This window comes from Staurois parvus, unplaced genomic scaffold (assembly GCF_062004578.1).
Source record: "Staurois parvus isolate SC_StPar_1 unplaced genomic scaffold, SC_StPar_1.0 ptg000138l, whole genome shotgun sequence".
In the NCBI taxonomy this organism is placed as follows: domain Eukaryota; kingdom Metazoa; phylum Chordata; class Amphibia; order Anura; family Ranidae; genus Staurois; species Staurois parvus.
Genome location: NW_028317934.1, coordinates 2,156,430 through 2,174,543, shown reverse-complemented (window position 1 = coordinate 2,174,543; position 18,114 = coordinate 2,156,430). Strand labels below are relative to the sequence as shown.

Below are 18,114 nucleotides of genomic sequence, written 5' to 3'. Positions count from 1 at the left end.
GATTCAGCCTCTCTATGTATTCATGTACCTGCTTTCCTCCAGGTATTTCCAGTGCTGACTGAGGTCATCAGGGTTCCGATTTACAAGCAGAACATCAGCTCCTGCTCGAATCTCTGTGACTCCCAATACAAGACTGGGGACAGCAGAAATAATAATCTGTCCGTCTACATATTCAAACTGTTGGTGATTAATCTTCAACCATTTTCTAGGAGTCCTGTGGATAGAGAGGTAAATTTTACTTAAATAATGTGTATCGGCATGATACGTTCAAATTCACAGTCGAGTGCAGAATGGCCTAACGTAATTAAGGGGCCGCCTTGACAGAATGTCAAACATAATAACAAGTGCGATATAAAACTCAGACATGTTCACAAATCATGCACACGCTAAATCCCAGAAGTTAGACTGTCCCAGTTGGTGCCTTAAGTTCTTGAACCTTTTGTGCGGTCATTGCATGAACATGAATGTACCCAGGCTCCTAAATACTTTCTGCTGGCTTTTAGATTGGACTGACTGGCTCTTAAATTCTACTTTCCTAAATTCAAACCTGATTTTGGGGTGACGAAATTGCCTACTAAATTGCTGAATAGAGTGATAATGGTCCATGCTTACCTAAAATAGCGTTTTGCTTCCTGGGTTTTATCCTGTTCTGTTCCAGCATCAGTGGGTTCCTCAGTGTCTGGAAGTATTTGTTGCCAGGGGTATTTAACATCTGTACATAAGGCATCAATTCTTCTATGGGCTCTTTTGTGGGGGCTCCTTATGAGATAGGAAAATACAATGCCATAAAATAAATGTACATATTTATTAAACTGCTATTGAAAAACAACAACAACAATAATAATAACAATAGTAATAATATAGACCCTCTTCACATTTGGGCATTCTATAATCATTGGCAGAATCGCTGCAAAACGTGCCATACATGTTTGGGTGCCATTATTGTCAATGGCACTTCAAACGAGCAAAAGAAATTGGCATTTTGTTGAGTAACAAAACATGCTCAAAAATGCATTTTCCAAAAACGGGCCAAAGTCGGCTGCAAAAAAGGTACAGGAGCTACTGTGGAGTATTTTTGGAGCAGAGAGCAGCCCATTCAAACGAATGGTGCTGCTTCAAAAATCATGCATTTGAAAACACAAAAGAAAAATGGTAATAGGGCGGGACCTCCAGCAGATTGACAGCCTCAGCTCTGTTCCTGTGAGCTGTATGGAGGGGAGTATGTCCCTCCCCTCCAATCAGCTCTCAGAGCTCTCCTGAGCTTTGCAGAGCATAACTTCAGATCTCTGCCCCTTATTTCTGAACTCTCAAACAAGCTTTTAAATTCAGCATTTTGAATGGATGTAGAGACAGGAAGACTGCAGATAGACAAGTACAACGTATGTAGGAGGATTTGATTTATCTCTGTGTATCACACAAGAGAAATCACTTCACTGAGTATATGTAAGGGTTTACAATCACTTTAAAGCTAAATTCCAGGCAAATATAAAAACACATTGATTTAGCTCAGTATTCATGACTACATCCTTAAATGCAGTTTTAATGCAATCAGTGTAAATAGCTGAATATGACATATCAGCCTCTTGAAATCCTCTATACAGTAGCACTCATATTAGAAGATGGGGCAGGACTGGGAACCAGTTCTGTGTGCTACATGCAAATATACTGACAAGGAACATGCTGTTAGGAGGAGAAAGCAGGGGGGAGACCTTATTAGTCTTCTGTTACTCTTTTACTGTCACATCAGCAGGCTGGGGGTGGGGAGAAGGTGCCACTATATGTCTTCTAAAGTATAGAACTACAATAGAGAAAGTGATGTCACCAGAGTTGGCATTAGACACTGAGCAAAGTCAGGGGTGGGGGGTGGCATTGCATCTTTACTGGTTGGGCAATATGGAAGAACAATAGCATTTAAAAGACATGTATAAGGGCACACCATTCATTTTGGAAAGGCAATGGGGAGATTTATTAAAACTAGAGCACTCAGAATATGGTGCAGATGTGCATGGTAGCCAATCAGCTTCTAACTTCAGCTTCTTCAATTTAGCTTTGACAATAAAACCTGGAAACTGATTGGTTTCTATGTAGAGCTGCACAAGAATTTGAGCGCACCAGTTTTAGTAAATGAACCCGAAATGTCTACCTCCTACGATGCTGACTCATGTCATTTTTCCATTTGTGCTGAATGGCAGAGCAGTGTAACTCTCAGCTCTAAATGGACAAAAATACAAATCCTTTGGCAGGTAAAACAGCTCCCATATAGCTTGGTATATAGCTATTTGCCTGAAGCTTTAACATTGAAGAAAGTCCAGCAGGAGAAGTCTGACTTGTCCATGGCCAAATGTCAAAGCCAAGAACTTAAATGGGGAAATTTTGAAGCTGGAGTCCCTAAGAAATTTAAAAAAACCTGAGGCTGACTCAAAAATCCACCCAAAACAGAAATGTTAGTGTTTGGAGGCCTTGGCATTTATAATACAAAAAGGAAGCATATCCACTTACTCCAACTCTTCCATTTCATTCTCTTCTACAATGATTTGCTCCTCCTGAATCTCCTGGTTATCCACATCTTCTTGTTCTTCACTGGTAGTTCCCACAGCACAGTAATTCACTGACAGCCTTGTTCCAGCGACAATGTCACCATTTACCTCCAGGGCTAGATCTAAAGAGAGGCAGTGGACTTGTTAGCAAACACTCAGCAGACACTATTGCAATTACTGTCATGAGAAACTGACAGAAGCTGTTTAGAAAGTACTGTTAGCAGATGTCTTTGTGAGCCTTCTGGTGTAAGAGGGCCTGTTCTGAGATGGGAAATGTGCCCCGAGACCAATCTTTACAGTGAGTCTTAATGACTGCTGTTATATCAAGTCGCATATTGTTTTCACACTTGAAACATTAGTATACTGTATGTTCATTTTAAATGATATTTGCAGCAACACATTTTCTTCTGTCAACAATTTTTTCCATACTGGAAAACAAAAGTGGTGCCATTGACCACAAACACTATCAGAATTATGTGTTACATCACATTTATTACCAGAGAGTGAAAGATGAAGTCTAGATCATTGCTATACAGTAAGGACAGTTTTTGTTTTTCTAAACCCCACTGTAACATTTATGGTCTGTTGATCCTGTTAGTAGATCCATCATTTTTCCACTTCCTGTAACAGGGTGACAATGCAATGAAAATTGTTGGAAGTGAAATTGCACAATGGCATTGTCAGCCTGGGGACAAAAAAATTAAATAAATGTAAGTAAGTAAAAATGGAACCGAACTCTAGCTTACACAATTTAAGTAGGCACAGCAACATGTTTTTCTTTCCATTTCAAAAAGGCAACCCAGAGCTCGAAATCTACCCATCGATCGTGGGCAGATGACATGTAGATTGCGCCCCTTCCTTGCTGACCCCGAAACCCGGTCAGGAAGGGCATCATTTACTCGAACTGAGCATTTGCATTTTCCTCCTGCTTTCAGGATGGAGAGTGGAGGGAAGGGGCCAGTAAATATAGCATTTACCGGACCCTTCCTTTTCTGAATGAACACAGTGAGTGATCAGTACCAATCTGTGTTCATTCATAGTTGAAGCATAGTAAATTGTGTTTACTATGCTTCAGTTTGTGAATGACCAGGGAGACTGCGCTGACCTCTTTCTGTTTATTCATTCTGTGTAGCTGAGATTGCAGAGATGGAGATTGAGGACTGTGTCCTCAGTCTGCTTTCTCTGTCTCCAAAGTGAGACCCCTGATATTTCAGCAAAGCCCCCAACAGGGCTGTTAAAAAATTTGTAAACCCCCCCCCCCAAAAATAAAAATAAAATTGTAAGTAATAATTAAAAAATAAAATAATAAAAATAAAAAACTACTGACACTGACCAGTGCCCTACTAATACCAACCTATGACCTACTGACACCATCCACTGCTTTATTGACACCATCCTCTGTTCTATTAGATTGCTTACAAACCAACCATCAATGATTTTCCAGTGATCCACTGAATACGGGTGCCAGCGTCTGCAGTGCTCAGCTGTCCTCTGCCCTACTGACAAAGTCCACTGCTCTACTGACTGACACTGTCCACTGCCCTACTGACACCATTTGTTGCCCTACTGACACCATCCTCTGCCCTGCTGAAACTGTCCACTGCTCTACTGACGGACACTGATCAGTGTTAATTTTATATTTTTATGATGACATTTGTTTAATTATATTTTTGCTTACTATATAGTTAGGCCTTGCTAGTTAATGTCTTTAAAAAAGACACCGAACCCCGGTGATCTTTGATTACCTTCCTGTTGTTCAGATACATCTCCACCTTTCAAAGGTTGCCTACCCCTGGTTATGCCATATGTCTGTGAAGGTTTTTTATTCATCAAGACCATGGTACTGCTAGTGGTAGTTGGTCACATTCATCTGGGCTTGTTCTGTAATGTTGAAGACATTATATAGCTGATCCACGCCACTTCTTTAGTTCTAATTGGTGTCTGGGAAATATGCAGCACTTATATCCACACAGGTAGTACAGCCACCCTAAACGGATCATCATGAAAGGAAGATGCTATCGTCCAACAACAGGATGAGAGGCATGAAAGTTGTGGAACCACCCTGTTCTAGTTACATGATTCTACCCTTGGTTTAATAGGTGTTTCTTCTTCAATTTACATGACTAAATGTTTGAATTGTTGTTGCAACCCCAGAGTAGAGATGCTAAAATGGCATTATATGTGGAAAACAGACATGGTGTTGAAGGTCCCCATCCTGGTTCTAAGAAGCTTGTTCCTTTTTTATGTAGATGGCCCCTTTGGATTTGTGCTACTTGTGTGGATGTCTGTCAGAGCCTGGAATCGAACCTGGGCCTTCTGCAGTGAGAGATAGTGTTTCTTCTCACTGGGCCACCTAAAATGCTGGACAGCTCCCTTGACAACTCTTTGGATGATCCTGCCTTAACCCTGTTTGTCTTGAACCTTGAACTCCTTGCTCCTCCCATGAACTTCCTATAAAAGCCATGTCCATACACTTCCTCCTTGCCAGATTATTGTGCCTTACCAGCCAATATCCCGCTTATTGTTCCTGCTGCCGTCTATACCTCTGCTACCGACCTTTGGCTTGTTCCTGACCACGATTTCGTCTCATCCTCATCCACTACCATCTGTGACCGACCCTTGGCTTGTTTGACTCTGCTTCTGCTTATCCCTAATCTGTTTGATCCACTATCGGTTACCGGCTTGCTCATTCCCTGGTGGGGTGATCCTGAGATCTGCGACCTGGTATTGACACGCAGCCAAATCCATCACCACCATTAGGAGCTCTGGTGAAAACCAGTTAATGCTTAGACCCCGCACCTCAGGTGAGCCTGCATCATTTCCCAGGGTGACCTGCCTGTGTACCTATCCTGCTGGTTTAAGGTAAGCCTTACACTGCTATAGCAACTGGTCTTTGAACCTGACCCAGACCGTGACAATGTCAATTCTGGAGCATTTTCCTGATACTCACTGGAACTGAAGAAGTGGCTTGGATCAGCTATAAAATGTCTTCAACATTACAGAACAAGCCCAGATGAATGTGACTAACTACTACTTGCTTTAAGCCATATGATTAAAATGTAATAATTTTAAGCACCTCGTCAGAATTTTATAGTTTCTTTCAACCTCTCCAATTGCCACTTTTTTGCTGGACAGCGTGACCTGTTACAGGAAAAATAACAGATTGTCTGGTGGGTTCAACAAGAATTAAAACTGTTATAGGAGGAACTCAGAAAAGTAAAAAAAACTGCCGTGTTACTGGTAGTGACAGATTGCAGCGTATATACAATTTTCTATTTTGTCCATTTTAAGTTTGTTAAAGGCAACAGGTCAACTTTTGTTCCAGTATTCATAAGGCACTCACTGTATCACAATATAATAATACTGGTAGAATGAGAATGTGTTTGTTGTCCTTAGCAAACACACCTACATCGTAAAGGGGTTGTATAAGGTGGCGTGAAACAAACAGTAATGCTCTCAGAGGAAAAGCATTCCTATTACTACTAGAGATGGGTCTAAAACATCTTTGCTGTCTGCATTCACAAGTGCGTTCGCCCAAATAAGCTACATTTACTGTGGTTACCCAAGGGCAATGTATGTCATTACCCAAGTGCATTGCATGTCTCACAGCACAGTAAAGGGAAGTATTTACAACCATCAGACTTTGTTGAAGGCACCCTAAGGGTCTAAGGGTTCAGGCTTTTGCCCTTTATGAGTTTTACAACTGGAGAACCTAGAAATAAAAACACTAACGCCACGTGTAGGTTATCACATATAACAATTCCCACAGTTTAAAAAACAGTTTTTTATATGTAAGCACCTATTTTTTTTTTTAATTCACAGTCATTGATATTTAATCATCCAGAATTTCTGTGTAAATTCTCCTCTTCTGCACATCACTGTTGGATATAGTCTGATTCTGGATGCATGGCACCTCAGAAACGAAACTTAAAATGACCCCCGTACGCTGTCCATTATCCAAAATGAATAATAAGCCCTTTTTTTGTGGATATATGATGATAGTGCATGATGGTGATCACTTTTAGCCCACCTCAATATAATCCATCTGGTTGTAAAAAAATATAAGAAATATGGCATCCCTTGCTTTGCTAGCAGTGTGAATGGGCTATTCTTCTCCCCTTCAGCCACCAGTTGGCTATGCACATGTAGCAATTATATGACCTTCAGGACTTGTGGCAAATACTTAATGCTATAGATGCTGGGGCTGCTGTAACTTACATAACGTCATTCCCAGATTGGAACCATGACTGGTATACCAACAACCAATATATCTGGTCATTAGTTTTGCCAAAGGAGCAGTGGTGGTCAACTTAATTCATGTAAGGGGCCCCAGCTGTGACCCCAGAAATCACCAAAGGGTTGAACATAATATTCAATTAATGCAATGTTATAGACAGCTGTCCAAGACTGCAGACAAGAAACGGGATGGTCAGAGACTAGGCCATGATTAAAGAGATGGTCAGAGACTGAAGGTATGCTACAGGAGATGGTTAGAGATTGTGAACACAATATAAGGGGCTGGAAACATGCTTCAGGAAACAGTCATAACCTGTAAACACAAAACATGAAACTGTTAGAGATCACTGCTATTGCAGCCCCTTTATAAACCAATTATTTTATATTTTTACCCCTTAACAAATTTCTTCTGCCACATTTGATATTTCTCTCTGTATTATACAAGATAAAAAAAAAAACAACATAAACAGAGAAAAGGAGAAGACAGAAAATGTGCCTCTTCAAAGTCACTGTGGTGTCTCCACTGTACTGTGAGATGCAGGAAGGGGAGAATGTTTGTGCATCCAAATTTGAACACTCCAGGCTTCCAGGGTTCTGTGGGTGCACCTAAGAGGATTTATGACACAAGTGCAGCTTTACAAGCTCCATGGGTGCAAAGACACAAAATTATAATAAGGTGCTACTACGCACCAGAATCATGTAGCACATTGTCCAGCTGGGTTACTATTGTACCATAGTTATGACGCGTATCCTTTAAAGTAAATCTGTCATGCCAGAACATACTCAAATCCACAGCTTCAACGCTTTTGATGCACACTTGGATGAGCTGAGATTCTGCAGCGTGGCTTGCCTTCAGGGTTTTTGACCCACGTGTGGCCCCATTGAATGATGCTACGCGTATCGTATCCTAAGCTCTATGAAGATTTTCTCTTGGTTCGGCTCATAGATAACGATGTGATCTATTTAGCCGCAATTACCTATTGAAACCTCCCCCCCCTTTTTTTTCTCTCTCTTCTTCCCCCCCACCCTACTTCACTTTACACATCTTTCTCTAACTATTCTCTTTTCTGCCTTATCTTTATTTCACACCTTTTATACGCCCTTATTAATCATATATCCCCAACAGAATAGTGCATTTACTTTCATACAGGTGTGACTAATTCTAAGTAACTCACGCATTCCTGATACGGACTTACATAACATACACGTCTTCCGATGACATTCTTACCCAACACCCCACAATCCTTTAACATAAGAACTCACTAGTAAATGGGTCAGTATTCATTATACTCATATTACCTTATCTAAGATACTCAGTGTATCTGCAGGTCTGTAATATTCACTTGATATAATGTGATATTTTGCCTCGAGTTGTATTGCAGTTTAAACCTATGACCTGTCTGCGAAACGGGAGGCTATGTACTGCATCTATGCGCGGACTGTGATCCGTAGTTGTATATGCCTTGTAATGTCTTTCTTCTTCTAATAAAATATTTTTTTGGAAAAAAATCCACAGCTTCACTCAGATTCGCCCCTCCTGTGAATGGACACTTTGGGCGCCAGCCAATCTAGTCTGTTTCTGCTCCCCATCAGAAATATGAAAAAATATATCATCCTCACTCCACTGTTTGCTTCTCTTGCTGTATTTTTTAGTTGACAACAAAATGACTACATACAACAGTATCTCCACCTGGGAACCAACCTTCTTAGATGCATTTCACCATTCCTGGCTTGCTCACAAGGGGTTAGCAAGCCAGGAGTTGTGAAACTTGTCAAATAAGTGTGGTTCCCAGGTGAAGACATTGTTATATGCAGTCATTTTGTTGGCAACTAATAAATACAGCATGAGGAGCAAAGAGTGAAGTAAGGATGATATATTTTTTTATATTTCTGATCGGGAGTGGAGACAGACTACACTGGATGACACTCAAATTGTCCATCTACAGGAGGGGCGAATCTTGAGCGAAACTGTGGATTTGGGTATGTTCTTGCATAACAGATTTGCTTTACAGGGAACTTGCCTTAACTATGGTATAACACCAACCAAGCTGAATGGTGTGGTACATGATGCTGGTGCGTACTAGCACCTTAATATAATTTTTGTATCTTTGCATCCATGGAGCCCCTGAAGCTACACGTGTTCCTTTCACTAAAATGACTGCACACAACATTGTTTCCTCCTATGAACCAACAAAGGTACTGCACACAATAATGTCTCCTCCTGGAAACCAACCTCCTGGAAACCCCCTATCCTTGTAAGCAAGCCAGGAGTTGTGAAACTTGTCAAGAAAGGTTGGTTTCCAGGTGAAGACATTGTTATATGCAGCCATTTTGTTGGCAACTAATAAATACAGCATAAGGAGCAAAGAGTGAAATAAGGATGATATATTTTTTCATATTTCTGATGGGGAGTGCAGACATACTACACTGGATGGCACTCAAATTGTCCATCTACAGGAGGGGCGAATCTTGAGTGAAACTGTGGATTTGGGTATGTTCTTGCATAACATATATGCTTTAAAGGGAACTTGCATTAACTATGGTATAATACTAACCAAGTGCGGTACATGATGCTGGTGCGTACTAGCACCTTAATATAATTTTTGTATCTTTGCATTCATGGAGACCCTGAAGCTACACATGTGTTCCTGTCACTAAGATGACTGCAAGCAACATTGCTTCCTCCTAGGAACCAACAAAATGACTGCACACAATAATGTCTCCTCCTGGAAACCAACCTCCTGGAAACCAACTATCCTTGTAAGCAAGCCAGGAGTTGTGAAACTTGTCAAGAAAGGTTGGTTCCCAGGTGAAGACATTGTTATATGCAGTCATTTTGTTGGCAACTAATAAATACTGCATAAGGAGCAAAGAGTGAAGTAAAGATGATATATTTTTTCATATTTCTGATGGGGAGTGCAGACATACTACACTGGATGGCACCAGGGGCGGACTGACAACTCATGGGGCCCACGGGCAGTAGGGGATCATGGGGCCCCTGTGTCCTTGCCCAAACTCAAAAAAGCCTATGATAAAGGTACCAGGGGCATCTCATGGGGCCCCCTACTGGCCCCGGGCCCTCAGCAGTGCCCGAGTTTCCAAATGGTCAGTCCGCCCTTGGATGGCACTCAAATTGTCCATCTACAGGAGGGGCGAATCTTGAGTGAAACTGTGGATTTGGGTATGTTCTTGCATAACAGATATGCTTTAAAGGGAACTTGCATTACCTATGGTATAACACTAACCAAGTGCGGTACATGATGCTGGTGCGTACTAGCACCTTAATATAATTTTTGTATCTTTGCATCCATGGAGCCGCTGAGGCTACACATGCATTCCTGTCACTAAAATGACTGCAAGCAACATTGCTTCCTCCTAGGAGCCAACAAAATGACTGCACACAATAATGTCTCCTCCTGGAAACCAACCTCCTGGCAACCCCCTATCCTTGTGAGCAAGCCAGGAGTTGTGAAAGACATGAAGGAAGGTTGGATTCCAGGTGGAGACATTGCTATATGCAGTCATTTTCTTGGCAACTAATAAATACGTCAAAAGGCGCTAAGAGTGGAGTGTGGCTGACACTTTTTTTAATCTTTCTGCCACGCAAGAAACTTGAAAGCCTCCATTGCTTACCTTTACTGCCTTGAGTAAACAACAAAACACAGACTACTCTCTTTAGGGAGCCGATCTGCCCCCAGGACTCAGGTTGGGCACCGGGAGAGAACTTGGCATATCTCAGCCGTACATTTTTACAAGGATATATTCTCCTATAAATGCATCAAATACTTCCATGCACGTAGGCTATTATACATACAAAACTGCTGCCCTGACACAAGCCAGTGCTTTTCATTATCTCTTTTTCTTGCCACGTGCAGCTTTTGCACATGAAGAACAACGTTACTTAAAAAGAATCTGGACTGATATTAAGCATAAAGAACACTTACTTTCTGGGTTTCTCAAGCAACAGTAGCTGTGAATAAAGGAAACATCAGAAGTGAGATTGCTCAGCAGAATCTGCCTCTTTTGCTCAGTCGCTGACAACTGAGGATCAATCCACAGCTCCCCGCAGGACACATAGACCTGTTGTAAATGCCACACATCAGTGTTCTGTGTCATCTCAGGAAAAAGTACACCGCAACAGCAGTCACAGCACGATAAATTATAAGCATAAAAAACACTAAGCACTTGTACTTCTCCTTGGATGAGTTGGGATTACTGCTGATATTTTATAAACTAGATGCTCAGAATTAACAGATTACATTACAGTCATAAAAATGCACCCTTTGTACTCAGCAAGGCACATCAACCGTATGACCTTCCTGACAGCGCAGAACCCTGCCATGATACCTTCCCACTGTACATCTGACGCTGAAGTGTAACTAAGTGGCTTGTAATACCCTGTCGGAGAATCTTTTAAAACAGTATGACAAATACTGGTCTGGAGTCACAATGCAGAAAAGATTAAAACATTAAACCGCTTCATCTTACCAGCTGATCTCTTTCAAGGTCTCTCAAAGAAAACATCTCAGCGCCGTTTTCATTAAATAGTCTGCGGGCTGTGGAAGGTAAGTTCATTATCTGTGTACACCTGTGAATGAACACACAGCATTGCTGATGATGTTTGGAAACATGCAGTGCCATCCTTTAATGTGCTTATACATACACAGGTACATAAGCACAAGAACAAGAGCATAGAACAAACATAGCTACTTATATATTATAGAAAATGCTAGCAGGAGACTCACTTCATCTACGTATATGAAATAATAGATGGTTGGAGTCCCTTTCACATCTCAGCATTTTGTAGCTCAAAGGTTAAAACCTCCAAAATTCTCAGCAGACAAAATTCTATGCAATTAAAATGGTTCTGAATGCAGGACACTTTTTACCTTAATGCATTCCCTGCAAAAAATGTTCCTATCTTGATCCAGCGTTGTGCCCATCTGCAGCACTGCTGGTCTCTCTCTCTTTCTCCTCATAAGACAGATAGGCAGCAGTGAAAGCCATTGGCTCCTGCTGTTGTCAATCACATCCTGTGAGCAGAGAGCGGGGCCAATAGACACACACAGCCCAGCTGGAGAGTGAACCCACAGGTACGCCCCCATAAGAAGCACCTTCCTACGGTGGCACACTAAGAAAAATTGAAGGCCAGGAGGGGACCCTAGAAGAAGCGGTTCTGGGCTACTCTGTTCAATACCATTGCATAGAGCAGGTAGGTGTAATATGTTTCTTATTTAAAAATAAAAACTGAGCATTTACAAACGCTTTAAATGGTGGCCCTTCACATGAGAGTGCCTAGGTGCCTGTAGCTCAATGCCTGATGCTCAAAAAGCTACATGAGCTACTTTTGAGGCAGATTTGGGCCTTTTTGGGACCACAGACTTCAGGAATGCCTGCAAATACTCAAATCAAGCATTTCTGGTGTTTTTCAGCCTGAAAGAATTGGTCTCCTTAACGTATGCTTTCCATTGGCTAAAACAAAAACACCAGAATATTGAATGCACATGAAGAAGATTGAGTGCACACGCAAAATGCTTAATTTATGCTTCTAAAATGATCGTAAAATTATTCAAATAAAAACCCCTAAAAATGCCTAAAAATCACTTCACTGTAAATGCAGTGAGCCTCCCAACCTCCCACCTAAAGTAGGGCATGCAGCTGCTCAGGGCTGTATAGATGCCATGGCTGTGGCAAAGATTAGTCTGTATGTTGCATTCAACGGTTGGTACCACCCATTGGCGGACTGACCATTTGGAAACTCGGGCACTGCCCGAGGGCCCGGGATCAGTAGGGGGCCCCATGAGATGCCCCTGGTACCTTTTTCATAGGCTTTTTTGAGTTTGGGCAAGGACACGGGGGCCCCATGATCCCCTATTGCCCCGGGACCCCATGAGTTGTCAGTCCGCCCCTAGTACCGCCGCTGAACACAACCCCTTTAAGGGCCGCGCTGCAACTGTCCTGCAACCGCATGCAATGCACACAGTTGCTGTGCAGTAGTTCAGCCTTTTCAGGATTAAAACAGGCAGTGATGAGGTAACATATCCTCTACTCACTGCCTGTAAAACACCAGTATGGGCTGCGGCATGTGTCTATAGCTTAACTCATAGAATTGCTTCTTTATAAATCATTAAAGTGTCTCTTTGGGGGTTTTGTGGGTGCACCAATGGGGAATTATAACACATGCAGGTTCAAGAGCTCCATCGGTACAAAGAAGAGGAATTAAAATAAGGTGCTTCTGTGCAATAGCACATATAGTAACAGATCATCCAGCTGAGTTCATTTATATCATTGGTATTATTATTATTATTATTATTATAATACAGGATTTATATAGCGCCAACAGTTTGCTCAGCGCTTTACAATATAACGGGAGACAATACAGCAACAATACAGGTCAATACAAGAGGGATAGGAGCTTACAATCTAGGAGATTCTATATTCTATGTATTCTATATTCAGATGTTCCCCATTAATACAGGGATTGTCCCATGCAGATGTTCCCCATTAATACAGGAATTGTCCCATGCAGATGTTCCCCATTAATACAGGAATTGTCCCATACAATATATTCAGATATTCCCCTTTAATACAGGAATTGCCCTATACAATATATTCAGATGTTCCTCATTAATACAGGAATTGTCCCATGCAGATATTCCCCATTAATACAGGAACTGTCCCATACAATATATTCAGATATTCTCCATCAATACAGGAATTTCCCCATAAAATATATTCAGATATTCCTAATTAACCTAGGACTTGCCCCAAGCAGATATTCCCCATTAATACCGGAATTGCCCCATACAATATATTCAGATATTCCCCATTAATACAGGAACTGTCCCATACAATATATTCAGATATTTCCCATTAATACAGGAATTGTCCTATACAATATATTCATATATTCTCCATTAATACAGGAATTGCCCTATACAATATATTCAGATATTCTCCATCAATACAGGAATTTCCCCATAAAATATATTCAGATATTCCTAATTAACCTAGGACTTGCCCCAAGCAGATATTCCCCATTAATACAGGAATTGCCCCATACAATATATTCAGATATTGCCCATTAATACAGGAACTGTCCCATACAATATATTCAGATATTTCCCATTAATACAGGAATTGTCCTATACAATATATTCATATATTCTCCATTAATACAGGAATTGTCCTATACAATATATTCAGATATTCTCCATTAATACAGGAATTGTCCCATACAATATATTCAGATATTCTCCATTAATACAGGAATTGCCCCATACAATATATTCAGATATTCCTCATTAACCCAGGACTTGCCCCATGCAGATATTCCCCATTAATACAGGTATTGCCCCATGCAATATATTCAGATATTCCCCATTAATACAGGAACTGTCCAATACAATATATTCAGATATTCCTCATTAACACAGGACTTGCCCCATGCAGATATCATTGTTATGGCAAATTCCCTTTAAAGCAATTTTTCATGTGAGAAACATGAAAGCCGCCACTGCTGCCCTAAAAATGCTACATGTCTGGATGTGATTCTGACTCTTAGGGTTTAAAAGACAAGTTTACCTTTTAACCAAAAATAATACATTTTTAAATAATTTTTTTTACAGGTAAAAAAATGTGCATTTATTAATTTTGGTTGCAGGAGCCTGTAAACCATTGCCATGCAGGTCTCCTCCAGCTCTGTCAGTATGTGAAAGTGATGAAGGTGTATATTATTATTATTATTATTACTACGAGTTTATATAGCGCCAAAGGGTTTGCTCAGCGCTGTACAATAGGGGGGGACAATACATGGCACAGTACAACATAACCAACAAACTGCGCTGAATGTATAAATGAGTGATGCTTATCACTAATAAATAACGTCTGTGTATAATCACTACGCTGCCACTTCAAAAAAAATAAGGAAGTAAAAAACACTATAGAAAGTATTCAGGTGGTGTATAAATCAATTGTCAGTGCAAAAACTCTATAAAAATATATATAATTAATAATATAAGTGAATGATATTTTCCACACACTTAATTGATGAAATTACAATAATTAATAAAATTAAATTTGGACTTTTCTTTTTGGAATATAATCATTATTAATTATTGTAATTTCATCAATTATTTTTCTGTGTGTGGAGAATATAATTCACTTTATATATATATATTTTTATAGAGTTTTTGCACTGACAATTTATTTATACACCACCTGAATACTTTCTATAGTGTTTTTTTCTTCCAGATCTGACAGTATAGCTGCTTACCTGTAAGAGATGTATGGACAAGCAGATATACTGACAGGAAGAATCAATGAACTACAACCGTAGCACCGTGGTAGTTCATTGAGAACTATAAGCTGACAGCCTTTAAGGCTTGTTGTTCATTCATTCACAGAGCTCTATTCAAAAAGTGACAAATTGTACGGGGAACTTCTCTCCATACTGCTGTCACGGGGGGAACAAGCATGCAGATAAGAACTGCTGACTTTTCTCTGTGTTTATTGATCTTTTTGCTTGCTGTCCAGTGGCTTAGAGCGGTGGTCTCCAAACTGTGGCCCGTGGGCTGAATGCGGCCCTTTGCCTGCCTCTATCCAGCCCTCGGGGTACTATTCCTCTCACTGACACCAACAAAGAGGCGCCATTTCTTCCACTGGCACCAACTATGGGGTATTTTTCCTTCCACTGACACCAATGATGGGGCACAATTCCTCCCACTGATATAAACAATTAGGTACTGTTTCTCCAGCTAATACCAAGGACAGGGCACTATTCTTTTAACTAATACCAAGTATGGGGCACTAACTATTCCTTCCTCTGATACCAATGTTGGAGCACTATTCATCCCACTGACACCAATAATGGGGCACTATTCCTTCCACTGACACCAATAATGGGGCACTATTCCTCCCACTAATGCCAATGATGGGGCACTACTCCTGACCACTGACAACAATGATGGGGCACTGTTCCTCCCATTGACACCAATGATAGGGCGCTATTCCTCCCACTAATGCCAATAATGGGGCACTATTCCTCCCACTGACAACAATGATGGGGCACTATTCCTCCCACTGACACCAATGATAGGGCGCTATTCCTCCCACTAATGCTAATGATGGGGCGCTATTCCTCCCACTGACACCAATGATAGGGCACTATTCCTCCCACTAATACCAATGATAGGGCACTATTCCTCCCACTGATATCAATGATGGGGAACTATTCCTCCCATTGACACCAATGATAGGGCCCTATTCCTCCCACTAATGCCAATAATGGGGTGCTATTCGTCCCACTGACAACAATAATGGGGCACTATTCCTCCCACTGACACCAATGATAGGGCGCTATTCCTCCCACTTATGCTAATGATGGGGCACTATTCATCCCACTGACTCCAATGATAGGGCACTATTCCTCCCACTAATACCAATGATAGGGCACTATTCCTCCCACTAATACCAATGATAGGGCACTATTCCTCCCACTGATATCAATGATGGGGAACTATTCCTCCCACTGACACCAATGATTGGGCACTGTTCCTCCCACTAATGCCAATGATGGGGCACTATTCATCCCACTGACACCAATGATGGGGCACTATTCCTTCCACTAATGCCAATGATGGGGCACTATTCCTACCACTGACACCAATGATGGGGCACTATTCCTCCCACTGACACCAATGATGGAGCACTATTCATCCCACTGACACCAATGATGGGGCATTATTCCTCCCACTGACACCAATAATGGGACACTGTTCCTCCAACTAATTCCAATGACTGGACACTATTCCTCCTATTCCCCAACTTCCACTGACTACAAGCACTATGGCATTTTTTCTTTCTATTACTGACGCTGGGACATTTTCTACTCTCACTGGCCACTCCGGCCCTCCTAAAGTCTGAAGGACAGTAAACCGGCCCTTTGTTTAGAAAGTTTGGAGACCCCTGACTTAGAGTAACAAAGCCACTGGATCAGCATGATAACCAGGTAACTAGCATTTTCAGAAAGGCATCAGCAATGGACCTTTGAATATCTTATATGGCAAGTGAGGTTTAAATGAAACATGTATAGAGAGAAATGTAGAAACTGCCATTGCCGACCTTCCTCTGAATGTGCTACTTGCCTAGCTGCCTCTGATTTTAGCCTTTTTTTTCTAAGGCTTGTAGAAGCAAGCAGAGAGCTAAGTCCAAGTGAAATCACAACTTCTGGCCAGTGAGTAACAGTATTGAATATATAGGGGTTTATTTACTATAGGCAAATAGACTGTGACCTTTGCGAATGCAGTTGTACCTCTGCAAGTAGGCAAATAGACTGTGACCTTTGCGAATGCAGTTGTACCTCTGCAAGTGGGCAAATAGACTGTGACCTTTGCGAATGCAGTTGTACCTCTGCAAGTAGGCAAATAGACTGTGACCTTTGCGAATGTAGTTGTACCTCTGCAAGTGCAGTTGCTCCAGAGCTTAGTAAATGATGTGAAGCTCTACTGACTTCCATCATCCAATCATGTGCAATCAAAAATTCTGTTTCTTCCTTGCATTTGATTGGGTATTTTTTGTAAAGTAAAGCTTTACCTCATTTACTTAGCTCTGGAGCAACTGCACTTGAAACGTGCAAAGTCTATTTGCCTTTAGTAAATCGATCCCACAGGATCAGCATGACAGCCAGGAATCTAGTATTTTCAGAAAGTGAGGTTAGTAATGCCAGCTAACATATTTTCCCAGCACAGGCTTTCCTACAAGATGACTGCTTTAGAGCTTCCCTTACAATTCTAAGATACTGCTAATACTGCAGCACATTAATTGCTTTCATAGCAGTCTAAGCAGCTATGTTCAGGAAAGTAGGTCACAGCACCGGGCATCTGACTGCCCAGAAAATGCATAGACTTGCTTTCTGTACAATCAGATGTGCTTTGCAGGGTCCTGCTTTCCCTATGCGTAACAAATTACACTTACCATTTTATTTCATGCAGGTTCTAAACACATAGGATAGGACGTCTATCTGTATCACTGGCCAGGATGGTAGGAATCCATTAGCCTTTGTGAAGTAAAGCCTTTTGAAGTTATTAGCTCAGTGTTCCTTGGTACCCCCTTAGCCTGAGTTAACTCCAGTCACCATTAAACATAGGAGAGCCAGTTCCTATTACAAGGACAGGCAACCTAATATGGAACCAGAAACGACCTCTCCTGCGCTCTATGACCCAGAATAAGGGTGGATAGATGGAACCGGAACTTGAAAAATTTGACCACCAATGCATATAGGGTTGTGCAGCTCTAAACAAGGCTGGGGAAGCCCGACCAGTACTGCCAAGTGAACCAAGAA

At 41.3% G+C, this 18,114-nt stretch overlaps 1 protein-coding gene across 1 annotated transcript in view; it reads right to left on the bottom strand.

The window, feature by feature from the left end:
• LOC149465262 (doublecortin domain-containing protein 1-like) overlaps positions 1 to 18,114 on the bottom strand; it is a 182,897-nt gene that overhangs the window by 56,551 nt on the left and 108,232 nt on the right. Inside the window, exons 9-13 of the mRNA XM_089673493.1 lie at positions 11,262 to 11,361; positions 10,718 to 10,853; positions 2,500 to 2,659; positions 613 to 759; positions 29 to 214 (exon numbers count right to left, since the gene is read on the bottom strand). Coding sequence (XP_089529619.1) covers positions 29 to 214; positions 613 to 759; positions 2,500 to 2,659; positions 10,718 to 10,853; positions 11,262 to 11,361 — 729 coding nt within the window. The remainder of the gene's footprint in view (positions 1 to 28; positions 215 to 612; positions 760 to 2,499; positions 2,660 to 10,717; positions 10,854 to 11,261; positions 11,362 to 18,114) is intronic.